General features: G+C 36.3%; 1 protein-coding gene across 4 annotated transcripts in view; it reads left to right on the forward strand.

Moving 5' to 3' along the window:
- The window catches only part of Agpat2 (1-Acylglycerol-3-phosphate O-acyltransferase 2), a 333379-nt gene that overhangs the window by 270192 nt on the left and 38405 nt on the right, over positions 1–24782 (forward strand). For all 4 annotated transcript variants that reach the window (XM_081765534.1, XM_081765533.1, XM_081765535.1 and 1 more), the window contains exon 2: positions 8527–8720. In XM_081765534.1, the coding sequence (XP_081621660.1) occupies positions 8542–8720 (179 nt within the window). In that variant the 5' untranslated portion in view covers positions 8527–8541. The remainder of the gene's footprint in view (positions 1–8526; positions 8721–24782) is intronic.

Here is a 24782-nt window from a genome sequence, read left to right on the forward strand (position 1 = left end):
TTTTTAATTTTTGAAAGGGGACTATAGACCCATATAAGTCACTGACCATGCAAGGAGCATTGGAATATTAATTCTGTAACATTTATGTATAATTTGTCGCTCACTGGCATTCCCGGAACAAAATTATGAATTTTTCTAAAGATCAATCATCTAATGCTTCGCCCCTGTGCCCCCCTAAGGCGGTGGTTACCAAAATAACATTCCAGATATGAAAAACACAAACTTTTTGCTACAACGACGCCAAATTCCACATTAATTGACAAAAAATACCCTTTTTTCGTATGTCCCTACTAGGGATATTTATGGTGATTTTTTTCTTTTAATATTTGAAAGGGGGCTATAGCCCCACATAAGTCACTGGCACATCCAAGGAGCATTAGAATATTAATTCGGTGACACTTGCGAAAAATCTGACGCTCACTGGCATTTCCGGAACAAAATTTTGAATTTTTATAAAGATCCATCATTTGTAGTGATGAGCGCAAGAGTCTTGGTCTTGCAGTTTTTGCAAGAGTCTTGCATGCAAGACCAAGACCAAGACCAAGACCAAGACCAGGTATCCCGATGCAAGACCAAGACCAAGACCAAGGGGTGCAAGACCAAGACCAAGACCAAGACCATACCTGCAATACCAAGACCAAGACCAAGACTCTTGCGCAAGAGTCTTGCACAAGTACCTCCACTACTTGAATTTTTTTTGTATAATGTAAAAAAGAAGGAGATGGATGTTTTGGCTTCAGTAAAAATGCTGCTGGAGTGAATGTGTTCCCAGTAGTTTATGCAATCCGTGTGAGTCGATCAGTATGTCGTTTTCGGAATCGGTTGTTCGCGTTTTCTGTAGATATTACTCGTTTTCAAGCCATAACGGTGTCATCTCGCCCCATGTGAGCTTTTTTGTGAACAAACACCGTGTGCGTGGATTTTCTAGGTATTTTTTTCGTTTCCTCCTACTTTCTTCATTTCAGTCATTTCTCATCATCACTGTCTCCTTTGTTTAACGCCTTGGTGCACAATCGTGGGAGGTTAAACTAGATACTTCATTTCATTTCAAAGCATATTAGTGGTGTTCTTTTTCCAAAACTAAAGAAATATGTATTATTGAACATAGGTAATTTCGTACACCATAGGTCTCGACTACATGGGTATGGCCTTGGCTCCGACACTCAAGCATCCGTTGGAAATTTTCAATGCGTGCTCTTAAAACTAATATCGAAATAACATTTTCATGACATTAACAAAGACTTAGTGCATGTGACCGCAAGTTTGATTTCATGGGCAGATGCTTATACATTGAATAATTGTTTATTAATATAACTTTTAGCCTCCTTAGGTATACGGCACATCGGGGATTAAACGATATAACATTATACTACAACAATAAATTTATATTATAAAATTGAAAGTGACTATTTTTGTGAGTCCTAATCTCTTGAACCAACCGACCGATCTCGATCAAATTTTCAACATAGATGAGGTTTGGTCCTGGGAGTGTTTTCGTTATTTCACTTTGACAGTAAAACTTAGGGGGGGAAGGGGGGTTATAAAATAATAAATAAAACTTAATAACTCTTGAACCAAACGACCAATCTCGATCAAATTTTCAACATAGATGAGGTTCTGACTTTTTTTTTTTATCAAATCACTTTGACGATAGAACTTAGGGTAAAAGGTGGGGATGGAAAATGTACAAAAATAATTTAATAACTCTTGAACCACCCGACCGAACTCGCTCTCATTTTCAACATAGATGAGGATCGGGCCTGAGGTGGTTTCTGTCATATCACTTTGACGGTGCAGTTAAGGGGAGGGGAATGAAAGATATTTAAAAATAATCGAAAATGACCTATTTTAAAATGGAGTCTGTAGTTTTAGGGGTCGCTGAGATAAACAGTGACACTTCCGATGCTATTTAAATCCAAGTTCAGCCCAGTAGTTTGGCGGAAGCAAGAGAAGATATATAAAAACGATCGAAAATGGCAAATATTGTTGTCGAAGCCATAGTTTTCTAGTTCGCTGAGTTGAATACTGACACTTTCGATACAACTTACGACCAAATTCAGCCTCGTAACTTGGGGAGGAGGAGGGAAATATAAAAATAATCGAAAATGACAGATATCACAGAGCGCTTTACTAATAGTAAAAAGTGACTGACCAACGAAATATATTATTATTTTTTTTTAAAGTTTAACCCAACGAAGTGGGTAATTGATGCTAGTAATCCATATTCACAAGTGGGACTTCAAATAACTTGGAGTTTGGTGCCGTTACTTTGTGTTTCCAATACAGGTCAAAATATTTATATAGATTGAATTTACACAAAAGACATAGACAGTTGAATCGTTTTCAGTTTTCACTCAAATTATTCTAAAATATTAAGAGGTTTGATAATTATTATTTTAATTTTCTCTTTCTCTTTTTTAGTCAATATTGCTAAATATATCATCATCTTCATAATAGCTATTCTGCCTTATTGGCAGGTTACTTGCTGCAACTGAGAAACTTCGACGTTCGGTGGTCCTCAGCTAGTCTCTTCGTCTTGACGTAGCAATTTTCTGTTTTTATACCTTCCTTCAACTAGTCTCCTTCGTTCCCTCCCTCTCTTTCTTTTCACAATACCCTCCAGCACGTCCCTCATAATACAGTTCTTCCTCAGCCAACATCCTAACCGTTTCCTTTTCCTTCTCTTAACAACATATAATATTCTTTTCTTCCCTACTGCTAATTTCTTTTTAACACCTTCTCATTCGTTGTCCGTTCAACACAGCTAATTCTCTCCTTTTTTTTCTCCATGCCCATGTATCGAAAGCCTGCAATTTTTTCATCATTCTTGCGTAATGTCAAGTTTCTGCCCATAGAGTACATATTGGAATCTGTAAAACAAAATCTCAATATTTCATTGGAAGTTTGATTAATACAAGGATTAGCTAATCGTGGTTGAAAAGAAAAATCTGACGCCTTTAGAGTGTAAAAATAATTTTGCATTTCATGGTATATCAATAAACTGTGCCGTCTTGATTTTCTTTCATGCGTTCAGGGATAGCATCCCTAGTTTGGGAACCAGCGGGGTGTTGGATCTGTTAAAAAATATAAACAGATTACGAAACGTTGTGATTTAGGCATATCTTACAAGTAGTGAAGCGTGGGAAGGTAATCACCTATGTTGTACACTATCATGATACTTACACAAAGTTAAATTATATTACATTTAGAAACACGTATTATATTTCCGTCACTATTGGCGCATTGTAGAGTTTATTATCCCTTATATCCATAGTAAAATTTACCTAGGAAAAGCTTGAGATTTCTTAAATGCAAGACTTGCAAGACTTGCAAGACTCTTGCATGCAAGACCAAGACCAAGACCAAGACTGGGTGTGCAAGAACAAGACCAAGACCAAGACTAAGGGTTCCAGTGCAAGACCAAGACCAAGACTGGATGTGCAAGAACAAGACCAAGACCAAGACCACCCCGGTCTTGGTCTTGGTCTTGGTCTTGCATTTGCTCATCACTAATCATTTGATGATTCGCTCCCCTAAGGCGGTGCGCTACCAAAGTAACATTCCAGATTTGAAAACACGTAGTCTTTTGCTTCATCGACGCCAAATTTCACATTAATTAACAACAACAACAACAAAAAAAAAACCCTTCTTCTCGTATGTCCCTACTAAGAATATTTATGGTGATTTTCTTATTTTCGAAAGGGGGCTGTAGCCCCATTATCAGTCACTCTTACATGTAACGAGGATTGGAACATTAATTCTGACATTCGTGATTAATCTAACGTTTACTAGCACTCCGAAAATAAATTTTGGGATTTTGGTAACACATCACTCACCACGTTTTTACGCCCCTTGCCTCCCAAAAGGGAGGCCTTCCCGAAATAATGTTTGAGACGGCTTTACTAGCTTTGTAAATGAGTATTTTTTGCATTTTTGTAACAAATACAACTCATTTGCCCCAAAATTTTTACGAATACTTATTGGAGAAAACTGCTTCCAAAATTTAACATTGAATCTCCCATAAGGAAAATGAACTTTTGTGTTTACACCCCCAAAAGGAGGGTTAAATAGCAATTTTCTCCTATTTCGTTTAGAAATTCGAAAAATTCAGATATTTCTCAATGAGAGTGCCAAATTTTATATTAATAGTGTGAAAACGTCATCTTCTCCCAGTGCTGTAGAAAATTAGACGAATTATGGAACAGTCTATATATATATATATATATATATATATATATATATATATATATATATATATATAATAATGTGTGTGTGTGAGAGAGAGAGACTTGGGTCTAAAAGGGCCAATGTCACTTTTTGGCAAAAAAAAGTTTGTCAAATTTTAACGCCTATAAATGGATATTTTCTTGTGCAAGAAAAGCAAATGTTAATATGAATGGTATATATTCCAAACTATGTCGTGTTGACATTTGCTCTTCTTGCACAAGAAAGCTTTCATTTATAGACCTTAAAATTAAAGAGTATTTCATCTTTGCCTAAAAATGACAGTGGCCCTTTTAGAACCAAGCCACGGATTATATATAAACTACCCTCACTCACTTTATTAAATCCCAGTGCTTTAGCAATAGATGTTGGCTCAGGAGATCGGAGATTTAGTTCTGGATGTCTTAAAGCTGGCAAACCAATCTTCTCCATCTACTCCAGTGGTCTTATTGAAACGATGGTCTAAATTGTTTCTGCTTACTAACTGAAACAACAGGTGACGCACTCCTTTCACTGTTGACCCGTAAAACAGACTTCCCATTTTAACATATGGTCCATCAATTGTTTCCCTTGTTCTTCTGTGAAAATAGGTCATTTAGAACTAATGATTTTTCTATCTTCTGTGACATCATGGTATATATTATTTGTACGTGTCTTCAAAGTAGTTCTTGGCACCTGATATACTTTACTTGCTCTTTTGCATCCCATTTCATCACTACCCACACCAGAATTAGATTTCTGCGTCTTAGTTGGCTCCGGCTTTGCTATGCTGTTTTGCGCTCTCTTGTTTTCGGCATTATTGTCTGCAAAGAAAAGAAAATTCTAAGTTCACACTAATGGAAACAATATGGGATATAGGGTGTCAGAAATTTTTAGGTCTTGAAAGAGTTGGATTTCAAAATTGCCTACGTCACATTTAGGAGTAGTCATCAATTTACTCCCAAACATAATACACATCTCTAACAACACTCACAATTAGATTGGGTAACTAGTTAATTTTTATATTTCTTGTACGAATGAATTGTTGCATACCGTACAGGAGAACATTGACAGCATTTCTACAAAATCTCACAAATGACTTAAGCACTTTAAGAATCCATCTCTTCATTTATTTTCCGGACTCTCAACTCCAGTGTTTCATCTCACTTCTTTGATACTTTATTAGCTATAGTTGAGGATACAGTTTAAGGAACGGGAAAGGGGGCGGTCCTGGTCTTAATTTCAGATTCTAGTCAAGCATTTGCCTGGTAAGATTGAGAAGCCTGGAAAAACATCAATAAGGATGCCTGAACTCGAGAAACGAGCCTGGCTCTCCTGAATGTAAAGTGCCAATATTACCACTGAGTTAACGCACTCGGTCAAGTAATTTTAATATTCACTGAGCTGTTCTCTATTCCACTGTTCTACTCGACTATTATTAGAATTTACTATTCTATTTGATTCATGACTACTCGACAGGCTATTTGATTCATAATCATAAATTTGAAAGTCATTCTTGATCGCTATGTACGAAAGAACTATCTGTGCAGCCAGTTTTCTGCCAATCTATAGGCCTACACTTGTCTGTAGAACATTCTTTCCTACCGGATATAGCTAATTTTTGTTTAAAAAGGACACCTGCAGTAGTTGAACACCATTTTCTACAGTGCTTTCATAATATTTTACATTGCTATAGCTTGCCCAATATTGTAGTTCGATAACGAAAGAAAGATCGCCTCTTTTTGCAATGTCATACTGTAAATATCTCTTTTTCTAACTCCTGCGTTACAAACATCCAAAACATAGATACGCAGGTCAGAAAAGTGTTTCTTCACGAGTAAAACATGGCATTATGTGTAATCATATTGCATTGGAAAATTAGATACATCGAGGGGTGAAAAGCCGGGGTAAATTGGTCCCTTTGGATACCAAAGGGGGCACGTTTTGGTCCATTTACACTTTTTGTAGCAAAACACTGCCGCACAGCATCTTGCCATTTGTCAATCTCCTGATTTTTACTCATTTCTGATGTTCGATTCCTCACCGTGAAAATAGAAATAGTTTTAATCTTGTATCACTGATACTATTAGAGTTTGTTTAGATATAGTAAAGATCTTACTTTAGATCGAGACCCTTCAAAACGTGATTTTCTGAAATATCTTAGCCGCTGTTATTGTCCGATCACTGAAATTGCTACAACGCAACTGTCTGGTGTTGGAGAGTTTACTACGGTTTGTTACTGCCAGCGTGCAGCTCTAATTTGGAAGATATGTGAGGGAGTTCGCTTTACCTCCGGGGACCGCTTTAGACTGGTCTTTACATAAACTCCTGGAGACTTTTGAAATATAGAGCCTCCAAAAATGTTCTCAATTGGGTCCTACATCCCATGAGTTTTGTCTTATTGTCTATAATACATGAGACACACAATGAGCACGAAACAATCAGATAAGCTCTTCTCAAATTTCATGTATGCGGAACACGTATTTTAGCGACTACCGGTGGCGTACGAAACGAGAGATTAGGCGCACATAAGATACAAAAGGAATGATATCGAAATTCCATGGTGGGAATAGCATCCCTATTCCATCTATCTACGCGTAGAGTATTTCTTTTTTTTTTAACCTACTTTCGGTATCATATACAGCATGGAAGTAGGCGCATCAAACTATAGTAAATGAATGATCTCGAAATTCCATTATGGAAACATTCCCATTCCATTTTGGAGGTCGATTTTGATCCAGTTCCGGTAACACACAAAACGATATAGGCCCTATAATGATACAAAATTGTATTACTTGGAAATTCCATTATAGTAGTAGAAGTTAACGTTTTCTTTGGACATTGATCTATATCAGAAAGTCATTTGTCGCTATCTCTTATCGCCTTATCTTTCACGCCTGTCAATAGAGAGGACAGGATTATTCTGTAAGATCCCGATAGTTTGGAAAGCTAAAACTATTTGACCGATCTTTAATGAAATCTTGACCAGTACCCTTATTGGAATATCAGGATGATTGTAGATAACCCGTAAATTATAATCTATGGATTATTTATTTCACTTACATTCCAGAAAACTGACATCGTAAGAAGTGAGTAAGCTGTGTGAAAAATTTGACGCCGTTCCTTGGAAGATAGATTGAAAGGTGTTGTTTTTCACAAACGGGTACTAGATAACTCTATAATCCTTAGCACCGTCCTCAGCTCTCATATTGTTGAAATAAACGTAGTTGTCAATTATGATACAAAGAAAGTGAATCTCTGAATTCATATCTAAACATAGTTTATTTATGTCATTCTACAAGTGCCGGAAGTGGACCAGAGAAAATCTTGAATGAGCGTTTCTCGTAGATCTTTAGCTAATCTCTAGATTCCACAATGTATACAGTGTAGCTATTAGGAAGCAAGACTAATATTTGTGCTGCGAAGTTAGTTTTAGCACAGAAGGTTTTTATAGTGATGATTTCTGAGTGTGACATTGAACACGTTTCCAGCTCGACCGGTCGGCTGTGTGGCGCATGATTTGACCAAGTATATAGACTGATGTAATACCGTCAGTTTTAATATTGGAACCAAGAGTGAATATCAAGTTCTATGCACGTTTAGGGAAAACTCCAATGAAACAATTGAGATATTGAAAAGGGTTATGGGGGCAGTTTTCGTCTTCGTTCAGTGTTATTGAATGGTATAGGAGGTTCAGTGCTGGAAGAATTTGTGGAAGATGACGAGCGCCCAGGTCAAGCTGATCTATCAGAACAAAATGATTTACCAAGTTCACGGCATCATTTAGAAGGACCGAAATGCAAGCCGTGGGGTATTATCAGACTTAGTGGAGGATGAATAAGGAGACTTCGCTAAATAATGATGGAGGATTTAAAGAAACAAAAGCAGTATGAGCGTTTAATGCTTCATTCCTTACTGGAAAGAGTGCGTCATTCCCTCAACAAACGACACTAGAATTAAGTTATTAGTGCAATTTTGGCCGAAAAAAAGTTTGTACTATCACATTCGCATACTTGCCAGACGTATTTCCTTATGATTACTGTCATTCCAAAACTAAAGGCATCACTGATTTTTTCTTACAAGATTTTTAGAAAGGAATGATGAGGACATTGAACATCATTGCAGTCCAGGATTTCCAGAAGTTATTACATGACTTACTGGATCGTGCAAGGCTGTGTGAGAAACGGTTTTACATGTTATTTTTTACGGACTTAGTTTTGTTTCCTAATTGCTGCACTGTGCAGGTAGTAGTATTACAGTATTTGTTAGTTTTAGTAATGTTTCCTAAAAAAAGTAGTAATGTTTCCTAATTTTTAATTTCAGAGGCTGCTCTCAACCATGATAGCTAATACTGAGCTAGTAGCTGCCTTTCTAGCTGTATTGATTCTCCTGTATAATGTGAGTGCAACTGCTCGTTACTACCTCAAATGGACCCTATTTCTGATTATGTCTGGAATCTCTGCCTCAATTTTCATTCCACTTATGCTTTTCAAACCGCGGGACTCCAGAAATGCTCTGTAAGGTTTTAATTTAGCATTATTCTGTAAGTTTAATATTTAGCTTTACATAATTCACTAATTAAATGGTTGTTATATTAAAGCAAATGTAAGATACATCAGAGATGTTTTTCTTCGTCAGCTTACATTTCCGCAACTTGATTTTAATCTGTAGAATTATGCTTAAAATAATAGCACTCCTTTCTTGTTTTACAGAAGATTTGTAGAAACTGATGATTTGAAGTAAACAACAAAGAAACACTAATTAATTAAGCAAATCTAAGTTACCTACAGCATAATACAGATCACGATCAATTTAAGGAACGGCGAAAAATTGTATCTTATCAGATATTCGACCGGGAAGGGTCAGCTCACGGCTCATTGAAAACCAGGATATTGCAGCCCACAGCATCACAGAGCTTCCACTCTGTTTTACGATTGGGTAAAGACATTGCGGATTATACACTTCTTTTGTTCTAGGGATGGTACCGAGACCGACGTCTCGGTATCGTCTCGAATTATCGAGAAGAGACCGAGATCGAGACGACCTTTTATATACCGAGACGTAGCTCTATAAATCGAGACGAGACCGAGACGAGACTTAGGCCAGTCTCGAAAGTCTCGGCCTCGTCTCGAATATTGATATAGATAGCTTTTAAGATTGCCCTTTACTCAAAATTAGTTTCGTTGCTGTGTTATATAATACGGAAAACTGTTGACTAATGTTCAGTGGTGTATTTAGGGGGTGGCTATCGGACTTAAGCTCCTCCCGAAATATATTTGTGATCATTTTTTCGCGTTGCACGTACAACACAAATGTTTCTTACTCGTTCTGAAGCTTCTCCCGAAACAAAATCCACTGCTGATGTATATAGCCTTCTCTGTCTGTCTCTCTCTCTCTCTCTCTCTCTCTCACACACACACACTCTCAATATATATATATATATATATATATATATATATATATATATATATATATATATATATATATATATATATATATATATATACCAGCGGATCCAGGATATGATCGAGGGAGGGGCTAAGCCATAGTTTGACATTTTATCCAGTGTAAAGAAGTAGGATTGAAGCCCATTTTATACAGCGTATAGCAGAGCGTCAAGAGGAGCTATAACCCCTTTAACCCTCCCCTTGGATCCTCGCCTGTATATCTTATCTAATATAAGTACAAGGAAGAGTTTGTTTGTGTGCCTGTCTGTCTGACTGCGTGTGTGCGGCCTAGGGACCAGGCGAGAGTCCAAGAGCTACCAAATTTGGGTGACGGGTATCATGGTCCAGGCCTCAGACCAAGAAAAAGTCTTTTTTTTTTTAAAAAAAAAAAAAAAAAAATTGAACCAGGGGGATCTCAGGGGGAGCGTTTACCGGGACATGTAAAAGTAGTAGAAAATGACCGATATTAGTGTCGAATTCGTAGTATTCGCTGTTGCTGAGATCAATGGTGACACTTCCATTAGCGATGACTTTCAAATTCAGCTACCATTGCATGCGGGCCGGGGTTCACCTGCGGGGGGAGGGGGTACCGAGACATGTAAAAATAATACAAAATGACCGATATTAGTGTCAAATACATAGTCTTCGCGTTCGCTGAGATCAATGGTGAAACTCCGATCGCATTAACCTCCAGATTCACCCCATTCGGCTGCGGGCCGGAGTTCACAGGAGGGATACCGAGACATGTAAAAGTAATCCAAAATGACCGATATTAGTGTCAAATGTATAGTTTTTGCGGTCGCTGAGATCTATGGTGTCACTTCTATTAGCGATGACTTCCAAATTCAGCTACCAGTGCATGCGGGTCGGGGTTCACCTGCGGGGGGAGGGGGTACCGAGACATGTAAAAATAATACAAAATGACCGATATTAGTGTCAAATACATAGTTTTCACGGTTGCTGAGATAGTGATATTCCCACAGGCCTTGACTTCCAAATACTGGTCTCATGCGAAAAATGCTGAATTTTTTAACATGCTGTGTGAAATATGAAAGCGGAAATACTTCTAGATACTCTGCAATACAACTAGATAAAAAGGCAGTATTGCCAACGCAACATAGTTGTAATTTCTCAAATTGCACTACGTATGGTGTTCAGTTAATTGAGTTTAACGTCCCTTTCAGCAGCGAGGCTATATGAGACTGAACCTACTGATTAAAGTGGAATCCAAACCACATGAGCTCTCGCCGGGAATTTGAGTTTCTCACGCCAAAGGCTAACCGCTTAGCCACGAAAGAGCTCTACATATTTCTAATTTAGATATTAAATAAAACCACAAAAGCACATATATTCACTGTAACAAAAGACAATACATATCACTAACATCAACATTTTGGAGATCTCTAATAACTCAAATGGCAGGGACATTATAACATTAGTGTTCGGTAGTTTTAATTACAACAAGTCGCAGTTACATTATTTTAAACAGTGTTGTGAACTTAAATAAATTGCTAAATATTATTATAAATATAGTGCAAATAACGTAGCTAAACTGCAAAATATTTTAAAATTACTCGTAATTTGTTTTATAGTGCAAGAATGTTTTCAAAACACTGTTTTTCATAGTATCTGGGCTACTTATAATATTAATGTCAAAGTTTCCGTTCCAGCAATACATGTAAAAGCCAATTGTAACTGAAATTAAATGTAACTGATAACTTTCCAGTAACACTTCTCTCTAAGCCTTAGGCCTAGTGTATTTTTTTTTTTTTAGATTAAAACAGTACTTTATTAAAATTTTAATTACACCCTAGCTGCATTTCATTTGTTATAGCTTGACCACCTCAAACTCGATCCATACCATATAGCTACATGCAATTATTCAAGGACTTACAGTTAGTAATATACATTCTGTTGATTTTTGATTTGTCTTGTTTTAGTTTAACGTCTCACGGTTATGCTAGGGCGGCCAAAGGAGACGTGGAGTTACTGATCATAGTGGAATCCGAAAAACTTCGGTCGTTGAACTTTACCGCCACCGAGAATCGAACTCGGGACCATGCGAACCAAAATCAAGCGTGCTAGCCACTAGAGCAAATGGGGGTCCTTACATTATGTTGATTTAAATAATTGAGTCAGTGTTGCCAGATCCGAAGTTCAAAAAGTAGCGTGTCTGTGCTCCAAAAGTAGAGGTTATGAACTATTTTTAGCCCAAATATATAGAAATGAATTATTTGGCAACTAATGACTGATACTAATGAAATCATTTTAACATGGGCTAGAAAATGTGCTGGGCATATTGTAAGAATAAATTATGATCGATGGACGAAAACAGTTCTATATTGAATACTACGTGACAAAAACAGCCTATGAAATGTCTGCATACAAGAAATTCTGACAAAATCAGGAACCAGTGGGAGTAACCCGGATAATAATTACCCAAGATACGTAGATAGTTGTAGAGAAAACTTGGGAAGACTTCATCCAGCAGTGGATTGATAATGGTTGATTATGATGATGGTAATGATTTTATATCGATACCTCTGTGTTAAACTAAACCAAGTCATAATTTCGTAATTTTACAGAGAAGCGAAAAACCGGTTCCTTAACTAAGACCAATAGTACTGTTTTTCAAACTATACTAAGTAGTTACAAAGTAGTAGGATATTTTAGACTTACATCATTACACCACTAGAAAGAACATAGTCTATTTAAAAAAGTATTCTAACTCAATTTGATCAAAAAGTGACTTAGCATAGTCTACTACTAATGTTCAGATATATATATATATATATATATATATATATATATATATATATATGTGTGTGTGTGTGTGTGTGTGTGTGTGTGTGTACGTACTGTATAAATTTACTAGGTAAGGTAGGGTAAAATTGGATCCAAAATTTAACGAAAGTCGTACAGCGAAAAAAAAAAAATATTTGACTATTTAATACTTCATGTTGCTGCAAAACTACGAAAATTAATACAAAAGAAAACTAGAAAGTTAAGAATCACTTGTTTTGGCGAGAGAGAGAAAATAGATATAAATATCTCGAATTACCTATATACTTATATAATATGTATGTTTATGTTTCAAACAATATAAAATTTGAATGTAATGAACGCACGATTGGTTTTCTCGAATAAAGATCACATGCACCGCTAAGTGCTCAGGGATAAGTTTAATCTATGTTACGGCAGTGGATATATGCTTATGTAATGCATTACAACGTTAGGAACTTGTATAAGGAATAGAATGTACTTAAATTTAGACGCGAACTATGCGAAACATGTGAATTTGAATCTAATTTGTTTCGTGATCCAACCCGAGACCACACATAGCAAAGATGAGTGCCGTAGCTCCCACCACAAAGTTCAGGAAGTTCGTGTTATAAGGTGTCAATTAAACACGTAGATGTGAAACGGTAATAAAGAATTTGATCAATTTTAAACAAAATATATTGTAGTAATAATTTACACCATTTATTAAGATAATGAACGTTATATTCTATTTTTAAAATGACAGTCAAAGCAGAATGTATTGGATACTAAATGAGAAATTGTAAAATTTCAATTTCGGTAAGATTAAATAGATTCGTGCTGCGATGTGTTGCGTTATCCGTTAGGAGGTATTGAACAATTCTGATTCAAAGGAAGGCAATAAACTGCTGTTTAGTACTGAAGTTAATTTAATAGAGTTTAATTGTATGGGTATTACTGAGGCCGTATATGAGAAAGTCTTTTGCTGAAAGTGAAATATGGGTTACTATTAGGGTTTTATCCCAGGCATGATATACTCACTGATGATTGAACCTGGAACACACGCATGGAAAGCATTAGCGCTAGCAAATTAGCTTTTAAGAAATACACCATACTATTATTCTAAGTCAAGAATGAAGGCCAAAAATAAGAAGCGGAAACGACAGACTATACGATAATAATACTTTTGCAATTTTAATTTCACCTATTTATTTCGATACTTTCGAGACGAGACCGAGATTTGACCATCGAGACCGAGACAGAGATCGAGACAAGCATTTGTTGACCGAGACGAGACCGAGACGGCGATTTTTGACTCGAGACTATATCGAGACCGAGACAGCTATTTTTCAACCGAGACGAGACCGAGACTGTACAAAGTCTCGTCTCGATACCATCCCTATTTTGTTCGTCCACCATAGACAAACAAGGCACTAACTTAAAGGTGAAAGATGACCCATACGAGCATATCAAACGTTTTCAGTCATCAGCGGTTTGTGTTGCATGTTCGTGCATCATTGCCGTCATGCTAAAGCATTGTGACCGCTTATCAACGGTTTCGCCGGTGCAATGCGACGCCGTATGACCATGTTATGTAACTCGTGGTGGACTGTGATCATCGACACATACTGTGAGAGGTGCTGTTTGGATTTCTCCGTCACTGAACTTTAGTCGCACCATGGACCTAAGTGAAAATCCGCTTTAATGCTTGGCGGAATCTGTTTCTGAGGATTTTCTTCCGACAACTGTTCCATTTCGCCGATGTGGTTTTGCCATAAGTTTTGTAGCCGGTCATCGCGACACAGCCAACACACTTGGATCACGCTTGCACTCATAACCAAGCGCCAATAAATCAGAGCGTTCACTCATTTCATACTATCACCGTCTACTCATTTCACTGCACATTGCCGTTCTTCTGCTCTTCACGTAGTATGGAGCTTGCCCTAAGACATTGCCACAAATATCTTGGCTCGTCAGTTGCCGTCTAATCCTCGTGTTTCCATTAAAATGATATGTATCTGTATTTTGTTGTTGTTGTTGTTGGCAAGAGCGTGGTCTGCTATCTCAATGTCTATTAACGAAATGAGCAAGTACCACAGCAAGTAGCCATTGATATGACTTTGTATGAACATAATTTGATATTGATGAACCGTAGTGACTGTTTTCTTTGAAGAAAATAGTTTCTTTCTTTCTTTCTTTCCTTTTCTTTTTTCTTTTTTTTCTTTTTTTTTTAGAAAAAAAGATTTTAGACTCGTTTAGGAAGCTTTTGCTCATTCCATAATTATTTTAAATTTATCATTCGTACATCATTTTCTTCAAAATAATGCATGCTTTCGAATTATACCATGCATAGTCATGAATGGTAAATTCGGATTTTTTTTTTCGAGCTCTTTTCTTTAAAGAAATCCACTCCAAATAGCATTATCTTCTACGAAGCTACCTAGTTGTGCTTTACTTTTGCAATTGGTATTATTCGTTTATTATTATTATTATTATTATTATTATTATTATTATTATTATTATTATTATTATTATTATTATTATTATTATTATTAAGCGTGAACAAATAGATTCAAGTTAATTAGTTAGAGAAGGTGTACGAACTTTTTAAAATCAATGTGGATTAAATAATAAGTCATTGATAAAAGGTGATTTAAGGCTATTGTGGGCTTCTGGTAATATTAAAGTTAGTGTCTTTCACTGAAGTTCTGGGAGCTGTCCCAGGGTTCCGTGAAAAAGAGAAAGAAATGTTGAACTTATTATTATAGTTGAATATTTAAGTATAATTTAACATGAATTTATATTTATTTGTGTATGAAATGTTTCTTCTTTAATTTAAACGAATAAAAGTATATCAACTTATTTATTCTTTTACTGTGTGTCTGTGGAGCTTAATACACGGCTATCATGTTGATTTTGCCTATAATCGTTCCTTTTCTACAACAAAAATACTAGCTGAGTTCCATCTTTTCAGTCGTAAACTAAGATTTTTATGACAAGAGACGCCATTTCTAATCAGTAAACCTAGTATAGACGAATTTCTCAGCTCCTGCTGGCTTATATAAATAAGTATCACTGCCTTGTATTTTTGATATTTAATCCCTTAAAAACAACTATTAGCCGTAGTACAAAGATGTGGAATGTATAAGCTTATCAAGGTCATCTTAGATCATTAACGAAAGAATACTGTCATGACAGTTTCACGTTTCAGAAGGTACTTAAGTGCGAAATTTGCTATTCAGGATTATCTTCGGTGACTTAATAGTCTTTTATGGAGAGGAGATGAAGAATAAAGTCTGCTCTTCCTGAATAATATTCCAAAGTTTATTACTTTCCGGATGTAAATTTTGCTTGATCAGATGTTTAACACGTGAGTAATGTGTGTACATTTGAGTAACTTCTGTTATGTATCCTTGCATAATCTCAACATTGCAGAAGTTCCATTAAGTGATAAGCCTATCTGTAGTCATATCCTGTTCTAAACATTCATTGTTTTCTTTGCAACTAAAACTCCATGATTATCACGTTTGTAAACTGATCTTCAGTATTTACATAAGAAGGAGCATACTCGTGACGGTCTTCTGGTCTGTTGATCAACTTATAAGTTTATAAATGATTGAATAAATATAGTATTTACATAAAATGAAAAATGCCGAGAGGGGTGAGTGAGAGGTCCCTGGTTCAATCTTCTGCCAAGGAAGTTTGTTAATAACATCGTGTCTGGGAGTTTTCTCGGAGTACTCCCGTTCTTCCCACATTCGCATTTCACTAATTCCTTCATTCAGTTGCCTTAATCGTCCGTCTCCTTAGTCTAAAGAGCATAATCGTGGGACGTTAAACTGAAAGATTTCATTGCATTTTTTGTAGTTGCCTGAAAATATCTTAAATTGATATTCGCAGGAACTATTGCGGCCAGCAATAATTTCAGAATATTTTCCTCGGGGGATTTCAATGCACTGAGCATGAAAAGTAGTACTACGAAAGTACTGGGAATCAGTCCCGTAGCCAGCCCGAAAATGTAGGGGGGGGGTGCGTGAAAGTTAGGGGGACCCGACCCAAAAATATTAGTTCATCCCATATTATAGTTCATTTCCAAGCCTACCGTGAAAATTTTAGAGGGTGGCCAGTAAAAATATAGGGGGCGGCCCCCTAGACCCCCCTGGATATAAGCCTGCTGGGAATCTACATTGAGGACAATAGTAGATATGATTCCGGGGGAATTACATAGCTCCGGGGAATTCCCCCAGGCACCCCCCTGAAATCATTGCTTGTGTCATATTGATCAAAACTTACCGAATGCGATTTTTTGGCATTCAGAGTTTGTTGTTTGGTTCCGTTCTATAAATCTCCTTATCTTCATCTCTTCAAGCAATTGCATAATGTGAAATCGGAGTTCTTTGCTGAAGTAGCACACGGAAGCACTGACTCGACTGAGTCAGCAAACAAGTGATAGGTGCCTTTGCTCTCCCCGGGGGTATCCAATTGCCAAAATAAATTTTGAGAGGGGTACTTTGACCCTCTCCTTTTAATTCTGTAATGGTACGTTTACCCACCCACTTCAATTTTCGCCAGAAGTGCATAGGACCACCCTTTAAATTTTAGGAAATACAAAAAACAAAAATTTGATAGAGATGTATAGAACCTTAGTATGTACTTCTGAAAGTTAGTGTAATTCATCTTGTTCCCTTAGACGAGTAAAATATTGCCAAAAGTTCAAGTTTGGGATGATTATTTATTCTCGGACGTGAAGCTTTATTGCATATTTGGTCCTATGGATGGGTACATTGGTCGATTCTATTAACCTTGACCGATTCGTTAATGGAGTCAATATATTAATTCTTAACGTAATGGTGAATTACACCGGTCGTTATTTCACGCAATAAATCTTGAACGAAAACGACTTTTTTGATTATTTTTTTTTTCAAGGTACTAGAAGTCACACATCTGGTTAGATGGCAGCAGACGTCCTCTAGAGGTTGTTACCTACCGAAAGAAATTGAATAGTTTAGTGGATGATCCTTTTTACTATCTACCAGAGTTTATTTTTAATGAGGAGTTATATACCGGGTTTCATTTCTAGATTGTAGGGCTCGTGAGGTGCTAAACTTTTCGCATAAATTTTGACCTCATACCCCCTTGGGATACGCTATCGAATCAAAATGATATGACGAAAACCTGGCTAGAGGTACCCACACTCGAAGAAATAGATATTTTCCATCTCAAAATACGTTTGGCAACATTACATGCACTCAAGAGTAAGAGTTTCAGAAGATAACATCCTTGAAAAGAAGTAACATATTGCTTGTAATGTTGCCAGATGTATTAGCTTTCTGTATTTACCTTTCAGCTAGGCTATACAAACAACCTTGTATGCTTTTTGTATTCGTTCCTCTCTGTCCCTGGCTGTATTTGCGAAAAAATGGGTTTGTTTTGCATTAAATTTGTCCTATTGAATTATCAAAGAACCAGCTTCTTCAGGTGGTTATAAAGTATGTTAATACGAGAAAATATATCTAGTCAACGAATGATATGAAGTAATGAAGCTGCTCTTTCCTTGTGTGATTGAAAAGGTGGATGCGTTCGAGCTTTGTATTTTGACAATTCTGGATGCAGTCCTCGTTGAAAACTCTGATTTGCTTTTCCTTAAATTGTCTCTTTCTTATTCCCAGAAGGCAAATAATGATATTAACCTAATTTAGTTAATTGACCATTAGTTAATCAACCGGAATGTATGTTGTTTCCTTTTCCCTACTCACGGTGGCTCAGTGGTAGAGCGATTACCTCTTTTATGTAGAGTCCTTGGTTCGATCTCCGGCCAAGTAAATTTGTGGTGGACTCCATCGTGTCGATGGGTTTTCTCGAGGTACTTCTATTCCCTTCCGCATTTCATTCCACCAATTCTTCTATCATCATTCACTTAACTTAATCATCCATCTCCCTTAGCCTTAAGGACTATCATGGGATGTTAAACTGAGAGATTTCATTTCATTTTATTTCAAGGCGATAGGTCATGTTCGGAATCATTGCAAACTATAGGTCTATGTTTCATATAGTTATTGAAGTATATCTATTTTGTGGCCTAAACAGATAATTGCTATTCATCGGGATCTGATCGTCTGAAATATTTTAAACTTGTTATTTAACTGAAAAGGTTAACTGTATATATAACAGACACATTTCATAGCAGGGGAGGAACAAGAAAAATAAAAGACAAACGCAACATCTAGAATGTAAACAGAGAAGTACTTCCAGAACAGTAAAGCTGATCTACGATCTCATATGCAGACAATCGTCTATGTGCGCTCGCTACGGATAATTATAATAAAGTTATCATTCAACAGGAACATAATTCGAAATTTTAGAACGTTGAACTACGTTGATATATCCTCTCTTTCTTTTAAGGGGCTCGGTGGCTCAGTAGTAGCGCGTTACCTCTGATGTGTAGAGTCTCTGGTTCGGTTGCCGGCCAAGTAAGTTTTTGGACAACATCATGAACGTACGTTTTCTCGGAGTACTCCTGTTTCCTCTCACATTCTTATTCCAGGAGTTATTCCATTACCATACACTTACCTAAATCATCTGTCTCCCTTAGCTTAAAGAGCCTAATCGTGGGACATTAAACGGAAAGATTTAATTTGTCTTTCATTCTCTTAGTGACACACACACACTCTTTATATATAATATATTGAAACCCCCAAGAGTAGGAAACACGTCAGAACTTTGGGGTGGCAATGGTCAGGTGGTCAGGGCTGTTGGTGGTAGTATGTTAGGACAAATCGTGATGAGTAGTAGCACGTCAATGTGCAGTGAGCAGATGGGGATAACGTGTAAAATGGAAGACTTCTCTCATTTTCAAGGACACGTGGTAGATAACTCAACTCAAAGCAGTGTAGTAGGTCTAGGAAGCCCATATTGGGATCAGCGTGCTGACCACACATCACTTAACTAAAATCATGCTCGTAAAGGAATAATTAACACTTCTGACCAGAGTATATACACTTCTTTATTAATACTAAAATACGGTGTAACGATCTCGACAACTTAACATTATCTTCATCAGACACTATCTCTTTCAGTTAGTGTCTGATGTATGGGGCCGGACCTACGAAATATTGCGCCCGCAGCAAAGACGTATATCTGCCCCCTTCCAATTTTGCTTCGAAATTGCGCCCCCTACATACTCTCAATCAGCTGCGCCCCGGGGCGAATACCCCGAATTGACCTCCCCCCCTAGATCCGGCCTTGCTGATGAATATAACGTTGTCGAAACTAGGGATGGTATCGAGGCGAGACGAGATGAGACTTTGTACAGTCTCGGTCTCGTCTCGAGTCAAAAATCGCCGTCTTGGTCTCGTCTCGGTCAGTAGATGCTTGTCTCGGTCTCAGTCTCGAGGACCAAATCTCGGTCTCGTCTCGAAAGTCCCGAAATATATAGTGTGAAATTATGAAAGTATTATTATCGTACAGTCTGTCGTTTCCGCTTCTTATTTTTTGCCTTCATTCTTGACAATTATGGTACGCTGTACCTCTTCATAGCTAATTTGCTAGCGCTAATGCTTTCCATGCGTGTGTTCCAGGTTCAATCATCTGTGCGTATATCATATCTGGGATAAAACCCTAATAGTAACCCATATTTCACTTTTTAGCAATAGACTTTGTTCAAATAGCCTCGGTACTGCCTATACAATTAAACTCGATTAAATTAATTCCCGTACTATACAGTACTTTATTTCCTTCCTTTGAATCAGAATTGATCAATACCTCCTAACGGATAACGAAACACATAGCAGCACGAAAGTATTAAATCGGACCGAAATTGAAACGAATGAGAAGCGACTCACGTAATGTGGTCCGATAAATCGACCTTCACCTTGTTACCAACAGCCGGTCGTGTTTACGTATGGAGAACACCGTAGCAGGCCTATGATACAGACTGTCTGCTCCCAACTGTAAAGCATGTGGGTGGTTCTGTTACAGTATGGGCTGTGATATCGTGGTTTTCTGCAGGTCACATCATAGCCCTGCATGGAATGATGAATGCTAAAACGTATGAGGCCATTTTGGGGGACCAGGTTCTACCCATGGCCCAAATATTGTTCCCTGATGGTGATGGCATCTACCAAGATGATTTGGCACCCTGTCACGTTGCAAAAACGGTGAAATCATGGTTTGAGGAGCATGACCAGGAGCTATCACAACTCCTCTGGGTCCCACAATCACCAGATCTGAACATCATTGAGCCATTGTGGTCTGAGTTAGAAAGGCGTGTTCGGTATCATTACACTCCACCAGCATCCCTTAAGGAACTGGAGCATCTGGTAATTGTAGGATATATATAATATTTGTTTTTAATTTCACGTCTTCGATCAACTGACTTCTATGAGAAAGAAGACAGTGAGAATGTAATACTACTGATTAAATGGACTCTCTCGGACCCGCACTCGCTCAGGATCACTGCTCTTGTGGGGTCGTGCACACTAATGTCAATCAGGCTTACGCTAGCTCGAGCTCGATCCTCAATAAGGCTCATGATAACCCGATATAGTAGTCATTTACCTTCACCAGACTCGCGTTCGCCAAAGGCTCGCTCTCGTTATCAATTGAAATTCCATTATCCTCATTAGGGCTAACGTTTGCACCGACATTCTTGGTTTGATATCGATTTGTAGCACTGATGCGTACACACATGCTTGAGATCAATTATGGAGATCGCGGCTGATTAAGCCCGAGATCTTGGCTCGCAAGTTTGGACATCTCTGTATTAGTACATTATTATATGCAAACACATTATATATAATGTTATCGTTATATACCAAAGTGTGTATTATTCTTATTGTTTTTTCCAGCTATGTCGCAGCTATGTCTGTAAATATTGACATAACTTCGTTTTCAAAGTATTCGACAAGAATAAGTGTTACAAATGTCTTACTGGAATACTGTTTTGAGAATTAACGCGTTTTGGATAAGTGCAGACCAATTTTTAAACACTGTTTGGCTCATTTTTCCTCAAAATGTGTTGTAAAAGTATTCAAATGTTGTTCTGTGTTTTACTGTGTGACTCAGGTGAGGTTTTATATTTTAGAAATAAACATTTGATTAAGAAACCTAGTACATGGCATAGGTAATTCTTCATGAAAATCCTAAAGGGTAATTCACTCTTGGGAAATAAGTTATTTCTAGGCAGTTTTCTCAAAAATGGTTCAATTGTTTTCGTTCATATTTCATAAACAAAGTAATTTCTAACAATCTACTATGTGGCATAAACAATTACCCACAAAGAATATAAAGGAGGGGTAGTTTGCTCTTGGGAGTCAGTTTTCTTCGGCCAAAGTTTTCCGAAAGAGATTATTATTATTATTATTATTATTATTATTATTATTATTATTATTATTATTATTATTATTATTATTATTATTATTATTATTTCGTAAATAAACATTTCTTTGATAATTGCACGATAACAGGATTCAATTTAAGAAACGGGAGCGAGAAAATCGAATGGGATGGCCTGTACTTTATATTTGTCGTGTAGCGTGTGTGCTGAAATCTCGATTTTTTTTTTTTTTTAATTTTCTATCATCATAGTTTCTTTTTTCCTAATGTCGCTCGGAAGTAAAAATAATAAATAAGTAAAATAAAAATAAAAACAAGAAAAAAGGAAACTAGCAACCTGTTACGTTCTTCCACAACTTAAACAAAACGATATGTATCATATTGGCTATCTACGTTAGTTGTTCCGTAGCTGAGGGAAATTACAATCGACTACGTGGATTTTCTGCCTTTCTTTCTTAATGAAGTAAATAACATAATACACACTGTGTACGGCCTTCTAAATAGGCCTTGAAGAATTTCAACTCACATCCTAAAATCCATAACCTTTTAACTTTTTAATTAAAATATGTTCTATACAGTCAAACGCTGTGTTTGCCAAGATCATAAAATATCAAGTCCAACATCTTTATCTTCAAATATTTTATATATAAAATATATTTCTTATCAATGTATCTGTGGCATCAACAGTAGACTTGCGTGTCCTAAACCCAAACTGACATTAACTAATTATATTTTATTCATTTAATTAGTTAATAACTTGTAACAAAAGAACAATAACCTTGGAGAATATTGGTATTAAAGATATTAGACGATAATTGGAAGTACATGTGGGGTCACCTTTTTTAAAATACCGATACAATTTTAGATATTTTCAATGAATTAGGGAATATACCTTTCATAAGACATTATTGATACAGATTGTGAGTGGGTGTGCAATAATTAACTTTTTAAGAAAGTCATTTGACAGGTCATATACATCTTTGTTGTTCGTAGATTTAAAATTAGTAACAACTCGAATGATGTCCTCAGGAGTCACATAGTGAAGGACAGATATGTACGAATAAGTGATTAGTTTAACATCTTAGCTATTATCATCCTAAATGGCGCTATTGCCATTTATTTTAATTTCTTCAGCTGAAGTTAAAAATATTTAAAATATCAAGCGAAATAATTACATTATTAATTCGTTTACTCTCGTCAACCTTGTTAATTCTATTTCAGGCGGCTTTGCATTTATTTGTATCGTATCCTTTTCAGTACAGTTTTGATTATAATGCTTTTTAGTTTTTATTATTTCAGCTTTATATATTTTGTTTTCGCGTTGATGTAACATTTTATTGTATGTAGTCGCTTCTCTTTTATACGTATTTCTCATATTGAATAATTCTGTAGTGTACCACAAACTTTTATATTATCTACATTTATTTTGAATGCTTTTTGTGGGAAGCACGTCTTATCTATTCAAAAATATTGTAAAAAGTAATTCAATGCAGCTTTGGCATCAAAATTTATATAATTATATAACCCATCGTAATTTTCCCATTTAAGCAATATAATAAATTCTTCGAGCTTATTCGTTATGACGGACTTTGTTTTAAGTATCTTTAAGCTACCAATGTTATTTCCATGCACACTATTCATATTTCTCTCCACCGTTGCCCCTACTGAATCATGATCAGAAAACTGGAAAGGAACAACTTTAGTACTTATTCCAGTACTTTCATGTTGGTAAATATATTGTCTAAACAAGCAATTCTTCTAGTAGATCTGTAGTTTGTAACACAGAAATCAAATTGTCATAATAAATTTACAAAATCAGTGTCACTTCTTTTATCTGTAGTCACATCAAAGTGAGAATTCATGTTACCACTTATTATTTTGTTGCATTTCTTATGGATACGTGAATATCCTTTCCATGTTGTTTAGAAATATTATAAGGTACCCATTCAGTAATCTATACAATAATGGTTTGTTATTTTTAAACACATTATGCTTACCCCAGTTAGTTCAACATCACATAGGAAATCCAAGTCCAGTTTCTTACTACCAAATTATCCTTAGCCCAAACTGCAGTTCCATCTCTCTTAAACTGTTTATAACTATGACTATTCACTAGCTTATAACCTCAATACCAGTGGTCGAAGTGAGACGGTATGCGGTGGTATGCCATACCGTCTCTGATTTTTCATTAATGAGGACATAAGGTCTCTGATTTTTCAGTGATCAAGACGATATTTAAATAGCCGGTATGTTGAGTCAAAATCATAATAAAACATACCGCCTCTGCTTTTTTTTTTCCCCCACTTCGAACACTGCTCAATACTATAATAATAGAGTTTTTGAGACAAGCAGTGTTCACGTAAACATAACATACTGAGAGAGTTTTCTGCTAAATATTTATTGAAGATTTAGTTTTTATAATTAATCCTTTAAGATAACATAATTTTGTTTGTTACAATTTACAGTAGAGCATGATTTAATCTTAATTGTGTAGGGTTTCTTTTTTTTCTCTATTTCTACTTTACGTTTTTGACTTCTAGTGTTAACTAAAATATATATTTGTACAGGGTGACCCAAAAGTAGGTATACAGACCAGCATCGATCAAGTATGACAATTTATTAAGATAATGAATTTATTTGCTTTGGTTTGTTTCGAGCTTAAGGTATAAGTGAAAATAAAATAAGAATAGATAAGGAAAAAAGCAAATCAACACATGTATGGATAACAATAAGTAAATGATAAATTGATAAAATGTCATGATCGATCAGTACGGGACTGTATACCTACTTTTGGGCCACTCTGCGTATTTTACACCTTAAAATCTCTATTACTATTTTGTCGCATATGAAATCTTTATTCTGTAATTTCTCGGGTAGCTGCCTTCGTCAATTCGACTTAGGTAACACTGTCTGCGTTTGACGAAATTAAGGTAACACTGTCTGAAAATGATTCGTTGTCACGGATATAAACTGCATTAGTTACCCCCGAAGTTGATTATTCTGTTGTCTGTAGAATCTGCTGAGGGTTTATCTTGTGTT

The sequence above is a fragment of the Thermobia domestica genome, chromosome 7 (assembly GCF_964235325.1).
Source record: "Thermobia domestica chromosome 7, izTheDome1.hap1.1, whole genome shotgun sequence".
Lineage (NCBI taxonomy): Eukaryota > Metazoa > Arthropoda > Insecta > Zygentoma > Lepismatidae > Thermobia > Thermobia domestica.